Source organism: Malus domestica, chromosome 14, assembly GCF_042453785.1.
Source record: "Malus domestica chromosome 14, GDT2T_hap1".
Lineage (NCBI taxonomy): Eukaryota > Viridiplantae > Streptophyta > Magnoliopsida > Rosales > Rosaceae > Malus > Malus domestica.
Genome location: NC_091674.1, coordinates 23,408,703 through 23,427,041, shown reverse-complemented (window position 1 = coordinate 23,427,041; position 18,339 = coordinate 23,408,703). Strand labels below are relative to the sequence as shown.

At 36.6% G+C, this 18,339-nt stretch overlaps 2 protein-coding genes across 4 annotated transcripts; both read right to left on the bottom strand.

Moving 5' to 3' along the window:
• Nucleotides 1–95: 95 nt before the first annotated feature.
• LOC103454890 (ADP-ribosylation factor GTPase-activating protein AGD3-like) lies at nt 96–5,660 on the bottom strand. 2 transcript variants are annotated; one of them, XM_029092160.2, is made up of 20 exons: nt 5,354–5,660; nt 4,811–4,887; nt 4,344–4,444; nt 4,197–4,267; nt 3,989–4,051; nt 3,765–3,809; nt 3,542–3,607; nt 3,375–3,422; nt 3,189–3,284; nt 3,069–3,110; nt 2,742–2,957; nt 2,522–2,653; nt 2,211–2,435; nt 2,020–2,106; nt 1,602–1,937; nt 1,379–1,524; nt 1,204–1,297; nt 940–1,105; nt 613–862; nt 96–494 (listed from the first exon to the last, which is right to left on the bottom strand). In XM_029092160.2, the coding sequence occupies exons 1-20, from the start codon at nt 5,396–5,398 to the stop codon at nt 380–382; spliced, it is 2,421 nt and encodes an 806-aa protein (XP_028947993.2). In that variant the 5' UTR covers nt 5,399–5,660; the 3' UTR covers nt 96–379. The 2 variants fall into 2 exon arrangements, with proteins under 2 accessions (XP_028947993.2, XP_070668055.1); XM_070811954.1 differs by having other exon boundaries at nt 3,765–3,825; nt 5,354–5,612.
• Nucleotides 5,661–7,538: 1,878 nt separating this feature from the next.
• On the bottom strand, nt 7,539–18,339 carry LOC103415123 (uncharacterized). 2 transcript variants are annotated; one of them, XM_070811961.1, is made up of 14 exons: nt 18,075–18,339; nt 17,882–17,982; nt 17,719–17,785; nt 17,487–17,597; nt 17,113–17,308; nt 16,811–16,896; nt 16,300–16,495; nt 16,078–16,189; nt 15,189–15,316; nt 14,864–15,070; nt 9,538–9,647; nt 8,915–9,044; nt 8,477–8,629; nt 7,539–7,960 (listed from the first exon to the last, which is right to left on the bottom strand). In XM_070811961.1, exons 1-14 carry the CDS (start codon nt 18,329–18,331, stop codon nt 7,739–7,741), a joined length of 2,076 nt encoding a protein of 691 aa, XP_070668062.1. In that variant the 5' UTR covers nt 18,332–18,339; the 3' UTR covers nt 7,539–7,738. The 2 variants fall into 2 exon arrangements, with proteins under 2 accessions (XP_070668062.1, XP_028947970.2); XM_029092137.2 differs by having other exon boundaries at nt 8,477–8,626.

Sequence of the window (18,339 nt, the reverse complement as noted above, 5' to 3'; positions counted from 1 at the left end):
ACAAGCTGGGTAGCCAAGTGCGGAGCACTAAAGTAGTGAAAGTGGGCAGTAATGAGTTGGATTTAAGATACATAAAACGGTTTTACAACGAGAAAGATAGCTAAAACGCTCAGTTCCAATCGACATTTCTTTAAATAACTTATCATCTACATACAACAACAAAATAACTTTTGCTAAAACCTCCTAACATTCTATTTTTATACACAACCAAATTATAGAGAACAAAATAGTACATAAACAGATACAAACCAAATCAAACTGCCTCTATATACCTCAACCCACAAAACTAAACTGATCCTACATGTCGAAGATGTAAAACGGTCTCACATTTTCGATTGGTTCTTGTGTTAAGTACGTGAAAAAATTTGGTTTTAGAACATCATCTGCCGGAGTTTGTTAAAAGAGCCAGCATCCCATTGTCTTTCGAGGCGGATTCTGATACAAGCTCACTTGGTGTTTTACCTTCTCTGTCAGTGGCTCGAGGATCAGCTCCCCTGCAATTGAATTAAACGAGCCGAGCATTTAATAAAAGACTTGTAGAAGAAGCAGTTTTCCCCAGAAGTGCTTCATACAGAAGCAACCCCAATGAGCCCCAAATGCACAAAGGCTTACCTCGTAAGAAGCAACTTTGCAATAGCAATGTTCCCTCTGATAACGCAATAATGCAGCGGTGTTTGACCTTTTGAATCAGTAGCGTTTACGTGCGCACCATACTGTAAAAGTAGCTCTACCATGCCAATATCGGCACTTTGGCAAGCTAGGTGAAGCAGGGTACAGTCCTCAGCGCTGTCTTCTGCGGGCTGAATTTCGCTTCTAGAAACGTAATTTAAGTTACTCGACGAAGGCTTGTCTTCGGAATGATCTGCAAAGCGACCATTCGGTATCAGGTAATTTCTGTTCAACCAATTGCGTTTCATTTTTCAGATTATAAGAGCATACCATCTAATGCTTGCACTGATCTAGCATTAACATCTGCTTCATAACCAATAATATAGCGGTAAACTGCTTTCTTGTCATTCGCTCGGACGCTTTTGCACAACTGTTGCCCCGTTACGTGGAGCTTCTGATTGTTTTTCGTATGACGAACAAAAAGTTTTTCTGCATACTGCAAGTAGAGAGAAATCTCAGAGGTTCCGAACAACAAATCCTATCGAAATTATACAGCTGAAACAAAGGGTGTGAGCAGACTGTTTAGAAGAATACCTTTGCATGAATATACCTCTCCTTGGTCGAAATAAGATCGTCATAACATGGCTTTATCATAAGAAACGGCTCGTTTCTATCAGCACTGGAGAAACTACATTGCACGAACTAACGAGTTATTAGCACAACAAGAATATCAGTTCCAATCATATTGATTTACGGAGTACTTAATTACCCTATAGGCATGTTATCAGCCTGCAAAGAACTTCTTGAATACAACATCTCCTCCCAAATCGAGTTTACGAAAGTATTTCCCAGTGATTGAAACAAGGTTAAGACAGAAGGTTCCCATACTTTCACATCAAGTGTCAGTGACCGAACCTGCATCAATGCGTTAATTGACAAACGGAGACATCCATAACCATTTCACAGAATAAATCTTAAACTAGACAACTTGCCTTTGATACATGTACACCGAGATTGCGATGGACACCAGAACATTCGATGCAAATAAGAATCCCAAGGTTCAAAGATGCCCAATCTGGTTCAGGTGCACCACAATCAGCACATTTTTCATTACCACACACTCTTCTCAGTAAGTCAATCAGTTTTTCACTTTTCGGTTTGAACTTGTGCGGCTGCAAACTTTTGGACATTCGGAGATAATTACAAGCTGTGATCTTAGGTGAGAGTTCCAGAATAGCTGTCTGCTCAGCATGAGGAGCGCTTTCTAATGAACTACCCTCGTTTCCAGATAATTGATCGTCGCTTCCTGTAGGGCTAGTTGAGAGACGCTGCCAAACAATCGATAACCTTTTCAACAACTATAGATTCAAAGGTTTCATGTTTTAAAGAATGCAGATTCTGAACAATTACCCTCTCAGATGTCTGGAAACTCAATAGTGATGCAATTACTCCAGTGATTTTCTCAATCCAATCCATTTGATCAAGTGCATTCTCTGCCTGCATCGCCGAAAAAATTTAGAATCGACTGCCATATGTTTAAGGCGTCATATTTGGTAAGAATCCAGCATTACCCTCTCCCGAGAACTTTTTGAAACGAATACCTGCAAAGTGTAGATTTTTATTGGTGATATAATTCTGAAGCAGAACCTTAAGTCTGTCTGGTCTGCATCAACCTTTATCGTTGATGTCAGCAAGTTCACGGTGTGGCGTGCAACGGATTTTTCATCATGTACACCGCCATGGTAGTGAGATGAAAGCCATCGACTCAAAATCCCGGAGCCATTTTCAGAGTAATTATTCTTCTGTGGAGAAGATTGACTCCCATACTGAAACAGTATGATTAACATCAAGTAAGCAGTGGGAGACACACAAAACAAGGTTTATACAACGTATCCTCCGGCAAATGACTTACAGATGGCCGAGTCAATGGTTTGCGATAGTAGTACAGCATCCCTCGACTATCAAGGATGAAATACCTTCGCTTCCAGTCACCTCTCAAATTGGAGGAACGTTTTGATAGATATCCTTGTCGAATGGTTTGTACCTGAAAGCATATTCATACCTACAGGGATGCAACTTCAAACTGTGCCGAAACTAAAAGAAATCTGAAATATATCTGCAACTGCAAGTACCTTCCCCTTTGCAGCAGATTGCATCACTTCCTCGATCACTTTATGTGATTTCCGAGAGAGAGGCTGTGGACCATCTCCACTGGGGGAACCATGGATACCGCTCAAGGACTGCATACTTTCCCGATCAATCTGCCTCCTGTACTCTAGTATCCTTTCATTAAGAGATATCTGTTCCTGTTTGCAACTTTCTCTTGTCTGTTGTGCATAAGCCAAAACCTATACCGGAAAACAGCAAAAACTCTTACAGTTAACAATAACAGATATTAACTAGACAGTGAAACCATAAAGTTTCCGAAGAGAACTTTGATGCTGTTTATTATCACAAACCTGATGGATATACGGTTCCATTGCATGCAGTAACTCATAGCTCTGCAAATGGAAGGGACAATATCATAAGCAGTGTAGACATTGCGATGCACAAATTATCAATAGGGTGGTGTAATATACGTGTTTGAAGTAACGGAGATGAGCATCCATCATGCCACTAACAGCTTCAGAAAACTCAAACCTTTTTTTGGCCTCGATATCAGATAGAACGGTAACCTGCATACATAAGTAGACTATGTTGAAAGCCTAACTTCTTCTGCATTGCATTTTATCTGAACCAAATTGTCGTTGTGAAACTTATCTTACCAGGTTGAAGCGGGCTTGCTCAAACGAGGATCTTGCATTCTGCAGTTCCTGGAATGTCTCTCTACCAAGTTAGATTTGAATGGTCACCCATGGAAAACTATCTTAATTCAACCTATACAACAGACTGAATAGTACTTGAATTTGGAGGTGAACCATTTTGGATATACCTCCTCTATACTAGCAGCTATATCCATCCTCGTACTCTTCCTCAACGACAGAAACTTCTCACGTGCCTGTGCAGTGTGCACAGAATACACATTACCCATTTAAGTCTAACAAAAACACATGCTTGTTGCACAAGAAACCATATTTTGATTGAAGAAAAATATTGTATTCTGCAAACTTCGACGCCTAATGCGAATGTATGAAATTGTCAGAACAGAAAACCACCTGATCATATACAAGTGAAGTCTTGTCAAAACGCTTTCGGGCTTCCTGCACCAATAAGATACTTTAGCGAAAAAAGGAATTTGTTAGACAATGAGAGGGATGAAAGGGAATACAACAGAACACAGTTCATAATATCGAAACCAATGCCATGTAAACCGGAGCAACTACTGTAAGTATAGTGTATACGTAAACAAGCCTACTTAACCTTTCGCCGGACATTGTACCTTGACATCATGGAGGTCAACATGGACAATGTGCATCAGCTTATCATTTAGCATGTGCTCTAACTGAGACCAAACATGAGATTTCAACACAGAAATCATGTATAAGCATCATGAGATGAAGAAACGGTTAAGGTTGAAAAAATATGATCGTATCGACAAATATTGTTCAGATTATGATTTTGTTGAGGACACCGGAACAGATTAGTACCTGTGAACGAAAAACTTCCTTGTACGTCGCGATTTCTCTCAATGCAGTTGTGAATCTGGTCATAACATGGCCTGAGAAAATTAATGCGGAATTTATAAGTACTGACAGAAACTAGGCAGAGATGAACACAATCATACAAAGACATACCTCCTAAATCTGAAAAAATAGGATCATTATGCCCTCCCCCAAAAGTTTCGAGGGCAGTTATAAAAGCGATTTCACCATCATACGCTTCTCCAAGCCCTTCTCTGAAAAATTAAATTGGATAAAAATTATAAGACACATATAACAGCTGTTGATGATTATAAAACCACAAAAACTACTCCACAATTCCGTCTATTTTTCTTAAGAAGTAATAAACTCCATGGTTTGAACGGGGGAGATTGAGTGGGGAAGTTTTGGTTTAGTTCTTCATATGAAGAGGATTTAGTTTTCCTCTGTGAATTCATGTGTTTGTCGAGTAATTTGTTTATTCTCGGATGCTAAAAAGCTTAAAGATTTAATGTTTCGACGCCACAACAACAACACAACTGCCAAAGAAAGCTGTTCAATGAGAAGGTGTTGTCATTATTCAGACAGAAAGCATAAGGAGATAGAGAGACTTCTCATCGTACGTATGCTTTCGACATCCTTTGTAAAACTTATAACATCTTCCCCTCAGCGACTCTGCACTTTCTTCCAACCCTTGTATCTGTTTCCAAAATAGCATACATCAATAAGCAAACATCAAAACTTCAAGTGTCCAGATTGTGCAGAGTAACGAATATCGAATAAACAACAAATGCAGAGAAAAGTAGTAACTTTCTTCACCCAAGTAGTTTTAACGACATGGGTTCGAATACGCATCAAGGCTGCTGCATTAGCTATCTTTAACGATCTATATTACGCCGAAAATGTTTCACTATACGCGATGCGTTTATTTAAAAAGAAAATCAACCAAACTGGCAAACGATAAGAGAAGCAAGAATGTCACACCATTGGTAACCATAATCCAAAAATTCAGAAGAAAGAAAAAAAATGTGAAATTTGTAAACTAGGACGATAAAATCAGCCTACCAAAACAAACAAGTTGATCTGAGCTTTCAATGGCATAATGTTAGCATACAAAGATAATGACAATATATATAAGCATATAAAAATTTAGAAAATGAAGAAACCTGTTGGCGGAACATAGGCGAATCATCGAGCTTTGCGAAATGCATGTTTGGAAGGATACAGAGATCGCCTTGAATTTCTGCACACAGAGGAGAGAGAGAGAGAGAGAGTTATGGTGGCAATGTGGTCGCCAAAAGCTTCTCTTGTTTTTTTGGTCGACGAAAAAAGCTTCTTGTTTTCCTTTTTTTTCTTGGAAAGGAGAGGGGTGGGGGATCGAAAATGCACCAAGTTTGTGGAGGACGAAGGTGTCTGCGATGTTTCATGGCTCTCACCCCGCCTTTTTTTCCTTTTTTACTCTCTCTCTCTCTCTCTCTCTCTCTCTCTCTCTCTCTCTCTCTCTCTCTCTCTCTCTTAATTTCATTGTGTGATATTTTGGACCAGTTCCCACCACAACGCAACGCCGTAGGTTCCACAGAATCTTATTTTTTGTTCACCAAACAATTGACACTAATACAACCGTACTCCTCACTACAAAAGTTTTTATGATTGTCGGTAAGGCCTCGCTTGGTAAGCCGTATGTGATAAGTTGGGATCAGTTAACATTGATTTGAGTTTAGTGTTGATAATATTGTTTGTTTAAAAAGAAAAAGAAAAAAAAGGATTCAAGTTCAATTCATTGTTTGTTATGTCAAAATGTGAGATGACGGACATGATGAGTTACAAATTCACAATAAAATGGATTATCTAACTTATCATTATACATGAATTGCACTTGTCTTACAAATCCCTACCAATCCAATCCTATCCTTAAGGCCCCATTCAATCCAGCCCACCAAACATGACCAAATGTCAGAATTTGCATTTATACAAACGATATTGGAGGAATAAAAATCCAACACAAAACGTCAGGTGCATGATGAGTGAACGCTCCAACAGCACAACTACTGAAGTTATAAGCCTCTTGCAGAGTTCATAATTACCAACTCACTCTAGCTTTCCAATATTTAAGAGGTCATAAGTTACAACCCCCCTCCCGAAAATTATTAAAAAATAATAAATTTGATAGCTGATAGGGTTTATGAAATTCTCCAAGTTTTATAGATAGTTTCGAGATTTAAGCAGCCGATCAATGAGCCCCTACAACTTTTTTTCCACCAATTGATGACATTGATAGGAACCTCACTGTCTGTGACACGAGCGTTTGTTGCCAGTTATAACCAAGCTTCTCTAGAGATGGATATTTCCCCGACAAACCTGACCCGTCCCGAACACAGTGGGTTCGGGCAGACCCACAGAGAAGGCCACAGTCGCATGCATAGGGATGGGCAAATACCCATTGGTTATGGGTAATCGCATTTATCCGTCCATTTAAATTAAACGGTTACGGTTATGAGTAACCGTTTAGATAAATAAACGGTTATGAATATAAGCGTTTACCCGCGAAATTTAAATTGGCGGTTATGGGTATTAACCACGGTTATAAACGGGTAACCGTTTATCCATTTATTTTATATATGTAAAACTAACACAAACCATGTTCTCGATCTCGATCAAATAATACTTAGCATCCAATAAATTAACAAGGAATTCATCGGTCATTCTCTCAATAACACTACTACAGGAATGATAATTCTCATCATCAAGGAATTGGCCAAATTAATTTAAATTCCTTGCGGGTAACCGTGAAATTGACAGAAATGCTTTGACAGAAATGTCTTCTAAACAATTTTTATAACCCAATAATACTTAACAAATATTATATTTACCTTTATTGGTAACAGTTAAAAATATCATCCGTAAACTATTATTTCAATTATTGAAATGGTATAAGGACTTAAAAAATTAAAATATGGAAATGTATGATGAATGTACCTATAAATGTGTTTAATTGTCAAAAAAAAAAAAATTATGACAATTTTTTTTTAATTTTCAAGTTGTTAAAAAACATGTAGACGGATGAAAAAAGGGTAATGGTAAAAAAAAAAAGATAAACGGGTTAAAAATGATAAATGGGTAAACGGGTATTAAACGGTTACGGTTAAATGGATATTCGATTATGGGTATAGTTAACCGTTTATAAACGATTATGGGTATGGATATAACCGTTTAGGCAATTACCTAACGAGTAAACGATTATGCGGGTATGAGCATAAACGGTTATGGTAAATTAATCGCAGTTACTCGCCTGCATAACCATTGCCCATCTCATGCATCTTCAGTGACCGAAATAATCTAAAACCCAAAAACTCATCAGAACAACAACCAGCACTTTCCTCTGTAAAATTTCGAGATTTGACAGCAAAAAAGAAAGTTGCATCTCCATATTCCTGTTTGCTAATTTCAAAAACTGTTTCTCAAAGGCCGCCGAGGACAAAGTACAAGTAACAGAAATCCTCAACTTCTTCGGAGTGTGTAATGAACCTATCGTATAGAAAAACTCTGAGAACTCATCCCCAAAACCTTTTAAGGAAGCCGCCGCTTTTGTCTTTCTTCATCCTATGTTGAAGTGACGGGAAGTCAATATGATTGTAGGCAAGGTCGAGCACAATAGGGTTTCGAGGAATTGATTGAAAGGGAGGAGGGAAAGCTTCAATCCGTGGAGCACTTTTCACGTTTGCATCGCCAACTGCAGATTCATAGACATCAAGTTTCTCGAGGAGGAACTCCACCTGGAAAATACCCAAATCAGCACATCACAAAAGTGTCAGAATATTAGACCTAGGCACATTCTATTACATGCCCGAACATGAGCATAATCACAGAGAGGCTTATAGACAAATTTGTCAAAAAAAAACTCATCCAAAAGATAGTTACTATAGCAAAGTATCACGGGTTAGACGTCCCGGTTTCTCACAACCTAGAAAACACACAACAGCTTGAGCATCCATAAAGCCTAAGTAGTGCACAAGGAAAAGGCCAGTTCTTAATCTGGAAAGTCCAATGTCTGGGCAGGCCTAGACGGGCCAGAGACAGCCATAATTGGTCCAGAATCAAGTAGACCTCTTCACTTTTGGACCCAAATGAGAGGATCCTGATCGAGTATGCAAAACACCCTCACTATCTTGCCCGACACATTTATACACAAACCAGATAAACACTGATATGATTAACAGAATTTTTTGTGTGTAAAATCATCGAGATTCTGCCTAAAAATGGTTAAAGAAGAGGGAATGACTCAGTGGTACCTTCTTGTCAACACCAGTTAAGTTGATATTAGATATCTTTTTTGAAAGGTTTTCAGGAGCCTGAAGCTCTTCCATGATCCCCGTGGCATGTTCTATGCAACTGTTGGATCTGCACTCATCACACAATGTCTTCAACTCTTTGATCATCGCCTGCTATACAGATAGAACTGGTCAAACTTATATTCATCTTAGTGCTCATTCATGAAAACTGGTATATGGTATGATAATAAGTCAACTAATAGAAAGTTTCAACTCCAAAAGATCTGTCTCCCCAGTTGCATGGGGAACCAACGGCCAGACTAAACAGATACCTAACGTTGTTTAGCCATACCCAAGATACATCTGACAAAAGGGTCTTAAAGTACAGAGGTCAATATTGTTAACTCAATGTTTATGCTAACACATTGCCAAAAATAAAAGGCCTACAGTAAGACGAACCTCGTCACCGTCATTCACAGATTGAAATTTCTGTAGGGCATTCTCTGCAAGGGAGCGAGCATGGCAGTACAACACATAAGCTTCTAGCCTCTTACCGGCCAAGCTATATGATTTACCTAGAAAGAAACACCTGCGAAAAATCGGAATGCCTATAAATGATTGAATAGACAATATCCCTTGACATCCAGAACCTTGGTTGTTTGTTTAAGCAGAAGAAATTTAACAAGCATGAAACCATAAACAAGATATAGTGAATCCTTGACAACATTGCCAAAAAAATTTCCAAAGGGGTGAAGAAGACAAAAGACACGTAATTTGGCAACTGCAGAAAATTTAAAGGTCAATCTAAGCACAAGAAAACCACTTTGTGATATTAGTGTTTACGTAAGAGTTCCTGCAATGGCAAGAGAAGTAATCATGATACATGAAAAATTAGTGTTTTAGGCCTTATGGTTTTGTAGAAGATAGGGATCCTGATTCCAATATTTAATGAGATATAGGTGTCATCTGAAAAAACAAACACAGAAGCAATCCCCAGAACATGGCATTCATGAAGACAATTATGCCAAAGTTTATTATTATGTATATAAATAAAATAGAAAGAGAAGTATGCCAAAAAAGACCTCTCTGCCCGGAAAGCCAAACTTTTTAGTTCACATTCGTCAGCAAAAGTCACTTCTTCTGGTTTTCTGTCTCTTCCAGAGCTGACTAGATCTGATAGATCAGATGTATTCTGCCAAATACAACAACATTACACAAAGTATTCTATTTATAACCTGAGATATCAGCATCTAGTAGAATTAACGAAAAGGGCTTGGGCTAACTTTTATTTAATGAAAAACCATCCTAAACTATTATTTAATAAAAAGGGCTTAAGCTTTAATGATAAGGACATAACCCAAGCCCTTAAAAAACAAAAAATGCGGGCTCAACTAAGAGCCCAACCCGCATAACATTTATTATCCCAAAAATGACCCTGACAGAAATAACCCAAGCCCGTTACAAACATAACGGTTACTACATTCAATCCACCACCATTAATTGCACCAACCACCCCTACAATTCAGATTTCTTTCCGCAAAACCCAATTCCAACTTCAAACCAAAATCTACAAGGACCTGCCGAGAACAACAATGGCAGAAGAACAACAAATTACGGCTGAACAACAAGTTCCCAACGATCAACAAGTTCCCGACTATCAACAACTTCGGAATGAACAAGCAGCTCCCAAGGAGCAACAAGTTACTCCAGACAAAAGGTACTAAACTGAAATCCTTGTTTGCATGTTCTTGATTCCATATAATCTATCAATTTTAAATTAGAAACTACATTTTGATAACTAATCAATTATTTCCGAAACTGAAATTCTATGTGTTCACTACTATTTTTCAATTTCATGTTTAAGTTTAGGATAGTTCAAGCAATATTGTGTGTTATTTTTGCCTCAAATCCACAGTTAGTTTGGGTTATATTGTTTTAGATCAATAAACCATGTATATTTTGTTAGATCTCAAAAAAATCAAGGGTTATTTTTCATCAATTTCACAAAATAGTTAAGTTATTATGCTTAAATTCCAGAAATAATTTTTGGTTTTGATCCCTTTCCACATAAACAGTGTGGGTAATCCATAAACAAACTTAATTGTTATTTCTTATAAATATTGGTGGCTATTTTGGACTAATATTCAGTTTGCTTAATTTCATAAATAATGTCGATTGATTTGATCCCTTTCATAAACAATGTAGGTTGATTTTGTTTTGCTCCCTTTCCTTATAAATAGTGTGATATAATTCATAAACAGTGTGGGTTATATTGTTCTATATCCACAAATAGTGTGAGATATTTCATAAATAGTTTGACATATTTCATAAATACTGACTTCTATCATTTTTTTGGTTACTTTCTGCCATTTGTGTGTAGTTTTTTTCCAATGGAGTTTATTTTGGTACATTACATAAAATAGGGTGAGTCTATTTAGCATAGTTTCATAAATAACATGCATCTTTTTTTTGTTATAGTTCAATAAATAGTATCCAAATAATTTTCATTGTTGAAGATGAAAACATAGCCGACCCCACTTAGTGGGAAAAGGCTTTGTTGTTGTTGTTGTTGAAGATGAAAACAACGAAAAAACCTGCAAACAAGGGTAAAAAGAAGCTAAACAAAAGAATGAATAGCTTTAGTACAGATGCAACATGATCGGGTTTGCAGAAGCAATGAAAGTCTACAACCCTCTGTTACAATGGAGTCAAGACATCTGTAATGAACTAACAAAGATGCCATTTTGGAGTCTGAAGACGTACATGGATGAGACTTTGATTACGTCAGAAAGGAAGAGAAAGTCCAACATGAACTTGATCAAAATCATTAATTGCTAGAGCCCAAAAATTCAAATTTGGGCGTCATATAGCACATGGGATTACCAGCAATGATGTTGTCCAAATCTTCGGATTGAACAACGAAGGAATCGATCTGCCGAATACAAACAAATCAACCAAATTTGGTGATGATGACCGCCTCATCAAAAAGTACTTTGCAGATGTTAAGGTAGTCAAGAAGAAGCATCTTGCAAAGGCATATGAGAAAGCACTTCAACCTATCTCAGAAATCAACACAACCTCCCCTAAAAACTTACCCCTCATATTCTATATAATTATCTCATTCACATGACATAATTATGGATACCATGAGAACCAAACTTCCCTAAATGATCATTTTCACTAACAATAATCTTCGAATTTGCTGCACAACAAGATGAAGATATGTTTTCCGTAGGTAATTAGAACCATCACATTTATCAATAACCAATATTTCTATGATGGATTTTCTAACAACGTCAAGAACCTTCAACATATTCCTAACATCGGTAGCACAATCTAGAAGACACGTAGGATCTTCATTCAAAGCATATCGCAACTCAAACTAACCAAGTCTCAAACCCTTAAACCTAGAACAAATATCAATACAAATCTGATCGAATGCAGAAGTTGATGAAATAGAACTAACAACGGATAAGCCACCATCTGTAAACCGAGCTAGTTCACAATTCTTCATAACTAATGAACAAAAAAAACATACAATTATAAATCAGTACACCAAATATTATATGCAAATAACAAAAAAAAGACGACAAAATATAAAACAAAACAAAAACTATTTAATAATCTGTTGCAAAACTAAACTCAATACTTGTAAAACAAAAGAATAACTGTTTCAAAAAAATCATATTAATCTAAAATGAACAAAAAACTAACAATATTTCTAAAACAAAAACATCACAAACAAATTTAGGAGTGGATGTAATTCTATAATAGTTTATGAAAGATTGTTTGTGATGTTTTGTTTTAGAAATATTGTTAATTTTTTGTTCATTTTAGATGAATATGATTTTCTGAAACAGTTATTCTTTTGTTTTACAAGTATTGGGTTTAGTTTTGCAACATTATTAAATAGTTTTTGTAGTGTTTTATATTTTGTCGTCGTTTTTTTGTTATCTGCATATAATATTTTGTGTACTGTTTTGTAATTGTATGTTTTTTTGTTCATTAGTTATGGAGTGAACTGGCTCAATTTACATATAATGGTTTATTCGTTGTTAGTTCTATTTCATCAACCTCTACATTTAATCAGATTTGTATTGATATTTGTTCTAGATTTAAGGGTTTGAGACTTGGTTAATTTGATTTGCGATATGCTTTGAATGAAAATCCTACATGTCTTCTTGATTGTGATGCCCATGTTAGGAATATGTTGAAGGTTCTTGATATTGTTAGAAAATTCATCATAGAAATATTGGTTATTGATAAATGTGATGGTTCTATAGTTCAGTTACCTACGGAAAGCATATCTTCATCTTGCCACACATCAAGCTCTCTAAGATTTTTGTTAGTGAAAATGATCATTTAGGGAAGTATGATTCTTATGGTATCCATAATTATATGTCGTGTGAATGTGATAGTTATATAGAATCTGAGAGGCAAGTTTTTAAGGGAGGTTGTGTTGATTTCCGAGATAGGTTGAAATGGTTTCTCATATGACTGCAAGATTCTTCTTCTTGATTACCTTGACATCTGCAAGGTACTTTTTAATGAGGCGGTCATCATCATAAAATTTGGTTGATTTGTCTGTATTCGGCAGATTGATTCCTTCATTGTTCAATTCGAAGATTTGAACAACATTGCTGGAAATCCCATGTGCTTTATGACGCCCAAATTTGAACTTTTGGGTTGTTGGGTTGTAGCAGTTAATGATTTTGATCAAGTCCATGTCGGACTTTCTCTTCCTTTCTGATGTAATCAAAGTCTCATCCATGTACATCTTCAGTAGACTCCAAAATGGCGTCTATGCTAGTTCATTACAGACGTCTTGACGCCATTGTAACAGAGGGTTGTAGACTTTCATTGCTTCTGCAAACCCGATCATGTTGCATGTGTACTGAAGGTATTCCTTCTTCTGTTTAGCTTCCTTTTTGTTCTTTTTACCCTTCTTTCTAGGTTTTTTCGTGTTTTCATCTTCAACAATGAAAATTGTTAGGATACTATTTATTGAATTATAACAAAAAAAAAGCATGTTATTTATGAAATTACGCTAAATAGACTCACTCGATTTTATGTAATGTACCAAAATAAACCTCATTGGAAAAAACCACACACAAATAGCAGAAAGTAACCAAAAAAATGATAGAACTCACAGTATTTATGAAATATGTCAAACTATTTATGAAATATCACACACTATTTATGGATATAAAACAATATAATCCATATTGTTTATGAATTATGCCACATTATTTATAAGGAAAGGGAGCAAAACAAAACAAAATCAACCTACATTGTTTATAAAAGGGATCAAAACAAAACCAAATCAATTGACATTATTTATGAAATTGAGCAAACTGAATATTAGTCCAAAATAACCACCAATAGTTGTGAGAAATAACAATTAAGAACTGTTTATGGATAACCCACATTGTTTATGTGGAAAGGGATCAAAACCGAAAATTATTTCTAGAATTTAAGCATAATAACCTAACTATTTTGTGCAATTGATGAAAAATAACCCCCGATTTTTATGAGATCTAACAAAATATACACTGTTTATTGATCTAAAACAATATAACCCAAACTAACTGTGGATTTGAGGCAAAAATAACACACAATATTGCTTGAACTATCCTAAACTTAAACATGAAATTGAAAAATAGTAGTGAACACATAGAATTTCAGTTTCGGAAATAATTGATTAGTTATCAAAATGTAGTTTCTAATTTAAAATTGATAGATTATATGGAATCAAGAACATGCAAACAAGGATTTCAGTTTAGTACCTTTTGTCTGGAGGTAACTTGTTGCTCCTTGGGAGCTGCTTGTTCATTCCGAAGTTGTTGATAGTCGGGAACTTGTTGATCGTTGGGAACTTGTTGTTCTTCTGCCATTGTTGTTCGTCAGAATTTGTTGTTCTCGGCAGGTCCTTGTAGATTTTGATATGAAATTTGGAGTTTGAAGTTGGAATTGGGTTTTGCGGAAAGGAATCTGAATTGTAGGGGTGGTTGGTGCAATTAATGGCGGTGGAGTGATGGATTGAATGTAGTAACTGTTATGTTTGTAACGGGCTTGGGTTATTTCCGTCAGGGTCATTTTTGGGATAATAAATGTTATGCGGGTTGGGCTTTTAGTTGAGCCTGTGTTTTTTGTTTTTTAAGGGCTTGGGTTATGTCTTTACGAATAAAACTTAAGCCCTTTTTATTCAATAATAGTTTAGGATGGTTTTTCATTAAATAAAATTTAGCCCAAGTCCTTTTCGTTAACGCTCCGTTAAATAAACTTACAACATGGTTTGTGGTTAAAACTCAAAGTTTTGAAGCCCTTTTGGTTAGTTTTCCTTAAAATTAAAGCATTTACACATGATGAAAGGCAAGTAGGAAACAATGCAAAACAGAGGCAACTAACCTGTAAAAGTAGATCATACAACCGAACAAGCTCTTCAGGCTTAGTAGCTTTCTCGTTTTTGTCATCACGTCTTTTGGTAAGTTTACTCTTCGCAATGGCAACCAACAGTTGGTTTCGTTCAATGGTTCGCTGTCCCAATACAGCACTAACAGCTTTATCGAGGCCATTCAAGTCATCCTTCACATTTTCAGAATTACCTGCACTAGCCTATAAACAGTGTCAGGAACATCCGCATGAGAAAAAAAAATGTAGAAGAATGTAGCAAGATAAATCCTTGGGGCATCAGAAAAGGAAAATAAATTCTTATGTTAAGAAACTTCCATACCAAGTCATTGCGAATGCAACCCCTTGCCTCATGGTATGCGGTAAAAATTTTGTCAAAAATGCCTATTTTTTTCTCTGGTAGGAGTGAATTAGTCGATGAACCAAGCAAATCTTTCTCCAATTCTTGAGCTGAACAATTTTGTCACATCAAACCAAAGCACAGCATTTAGTGGAATTATAAGTATGCAGAAAGAAAGAAAAAATCAAACAAACACAGCACTTTATTGAAATTCTAAATGTGCAAAAAGAAAGAAAGAAAGAAACATGACATGATGAATCACACACCAAATTTGCACAAAAATGTCAGGGAATCTGTAATTTGTGTTATCTAAGCAAAGATAAAGGCTACAAATTCTCAAGTGCAATGACGTATGACAAGTATCCAGTTCTAGCTAGGAAATTGCCCTACCTACAACTTTTTAAAGTCAAATTAAAAGGAAGTCTTCCACATTGCAGTTCCCTTGAAATATGCATCAAAACCTTGTCTAGGATTTTCTTTCCAATTCTGACAATTACAAAGACCCCACCCACCCAACCGTCCTAATGAATGGTGCACTTCTTCAAAGAAGATAGTTCAGTTATGTGATTCTCAGATCCTTTTAGACATACCATCATTTTTTCAGTAAGTAATAAATTTACCATCTTCAGCTAAAGATTTTCATCATACAAACAATCATTCTCAACGAGACCTTACAGGCACAGACATTTACACTCACACACACACAGAGCATGAATAACAAGAGACATGATCTGCTCTGCAATGTCCTCTACCAATTAACAAAAACATAAAATCAGTACGAAAAAAATTGTTGATGAGAACAAGAAAAAACAAAATTCTTTATACTGCTGTCGAGATTTAAAATAGCAAAGAAAGTAAACAAATTACTGACCTTTTAAAATGGAAACTCGAGTTTTTGGATTTGAAATTGGAAATCTATGACCAAGCCAATGAAACTCTGTCATGGAGGCAGCCTGTTGAGATCTTGCCTCGGCCATAACAGCCTATATTTCCAAGTTTCTTCAAGTCATCAGTAAAATAAAAAGAGGCCTCTGAAGGATAAAGGAAGAAGAAGCATCACAGGTATGGTTTACTTTAAATGAACCAACCGTACCTCCAATTTAGCCTTGAAGAGGTCCAGCGCAGGTCCTTCCATCTCCCCAATCTGTAGAAGTTCGGAGGCTTGTAGATTTGACTCTCCAACCTTGTGTAGGCAGTATCGGATACTAGGTTCTAGTTCCTCAACACGTTCACGGCACAAAACTTGATTCTCCAGGTCTCCATATTTTGCAAGTTCCTCATAAACAGCCCTAAACATATTGACTAAGTTTATCATACACGATTCATTGAACCAAAAATACTTGACTCCTACACGCATATCTATCTATTCAAATGCTGTATCTGTTCTATTAGAATTGTATTAATCAAAATTTTAACTTGAAGCAAAAAAAAATTAGAGAAATTATATTTCCTTTTGTAGCATGTATTTTAATTGGTTAGTGCTTTTTAACATTAGTAAATGTAGACTTTTTGGGCAAACACAAACTAAAGGCATCAAATGACCCATGCATTTCTAACATAAAAGCAGCATTAATCAATGTAAATAATTTCAGACAAGGTTGAACCTGGCACTTTTGAAATTCATCAATGCAGTGTCCCAATTCTGATCTTGCTCAAACAACAAGCTCCCTTTCATAAAGGAGGCATAAGCCTACATATTAAAATTAAAAGTTAGCAAGGTGAGAAGAAAACAAACTATGCGACTTGAAACAAAAGTTATCCTTAATCAATGAAAATCACATGTTAATAGTACCATAAGACTATCATCAGTACCAATGGCAATTAACCATCTAGAACACATCATACTATGACCCCAAAATATTATAAATTTAGGACAGGACATACACTTGCAACTGAAAATACGCACCTCAGCTTCTAATGAAGTTCTGGAATCTCCCTTGACTGCGCACAACTGTGCGAAAAGAGTAGCCCATTTTACTGCCTTCCTCAGCCTACCAATTAGATAGATCCGCTGACGAGCATTTGGACCATCCAGAACCTGTCTCTTTTCCATGGCATGGCTCCATGCTCTCTCTGCTGTATAAAGAACCATATGAAGATACCTATTGCAAACACGGAAAACCAAACTGTTAAGCAAGAGAAAAATAAATCATGGACTATAAACTAGTGTTCCTGCATACTTCAAACTTCATAACATTTTCACTAGTTCAGCAATAAAAATAGAAGACCAACATATAATTCATTTCCACAAACAAAAATGCATGAGAAAATAATACCCACCTCACTTCGGTGACAGTAGATTCAGTAATGGCCCGGCGGTTGTATTTACCGCGGCCGTGAGTGAACTTCAACGACTTGTACAACCTCCTCAACCTTGCAGTGCAATACCTCCTGCAAAAAAAATTCAATTCCAGCAACAGAACAATATCAATTTCTATTTCACAATGCACACAAACACACAGCATGAACAACAATGAAACAAAAATTAAGCTAAATGGCAATGAATATGTACCGATAACGAGTGTAATCTCCATGGCGCAAACCGTGCTGCATCTGAGCAGATTTCAAGAGCTGCAACACTGAAAATCAAAATGAAATCAAATTTCAATCAACGAAAAAAAAAACACCGACGACGGAGATAATGATTTCAGAAACGAAGGGATCAGAGAGCGAACCGTTAATGGAGAATTTAGGGGAGATCTGATCGGAGCTGTTGTTCTTTGGATCGTCGATTTCCATGGCTGACGCCTGGTTCTCTTTCCCCATTTCAAAAACCCTTTCATTGAGAAAACCACAGATAAATCAATTGATAAGCAGAACGAATTTCACAGCGAAACGACGGCGTTTGGTTGCCGGCCGAATGCCTACCTGGGATAAGGTGATGTCTCGGGTATTGTAACTGGAGTGATAGGTCCGGCGCCGGCGGCGGCCTCGCAGTCGTAGTGCTCTCGGTATCTCTGTCTCTCTCTCTCTCTGGTTCGTACTAATTTGTGGATGGTCTCTTTGCCTTTGGCGCTGTTACAGCATGTGCCTTCACCTGAATGGACAAAAAATTGTATTTCCACTACAAAAATTGGCAACTGTTTGGTATATATATTTCCGGCAAGGTTTTGATCGATGCTCATTATGCACA

Excerpts from the sequence above, each read along its gene's own strand:
- LOC103454890 (XM_029092160.2), bottom strand. The coding sequence starts at position 5,398 with ATGCATTTCGCAAAGCTCGATGATTCGCCTATGTTCCGCCAACAG. Across the intron at positions 4,888-5,353 it reads CGCCTATGTTCCGCCAACAG|ATACAAGGGTTGGAAGAAAG; the intron begins GTTTCTTCATTT and ends TTTTGGAAACAG. Across the intron at positions 2,107-2,210 it reads TAAAAATCTACACTTTGCAG|GCAGAGAATGCACTTGATCA; the intron begins GTATTCGTTTCA and ends TCGGCGATGCAG.
- LOC103415123 (XM_070811961.1), bottom strand. The coding sequence starts at position 18,331 with ATGAGCATCGATCAAAACCTTGCCGGAAATATATATACCAAACAGTTG. Across the intron at positions 17,786-17,881 it reads CCCTAAATTCTCCATTAACG|TGTTGCAGCTCTTGAAATCT; the intron begins GTTCGCTCTCTG and ends TTTGATTTTCAG. Across the intron at positions 16,897-17,112 it reads GAACTTCATTAGAAGCTGAG|GCTTATGCCTCCTTTATGAA; the intron begins GTGCGTATTTTC and ends TTTAATATGTAG.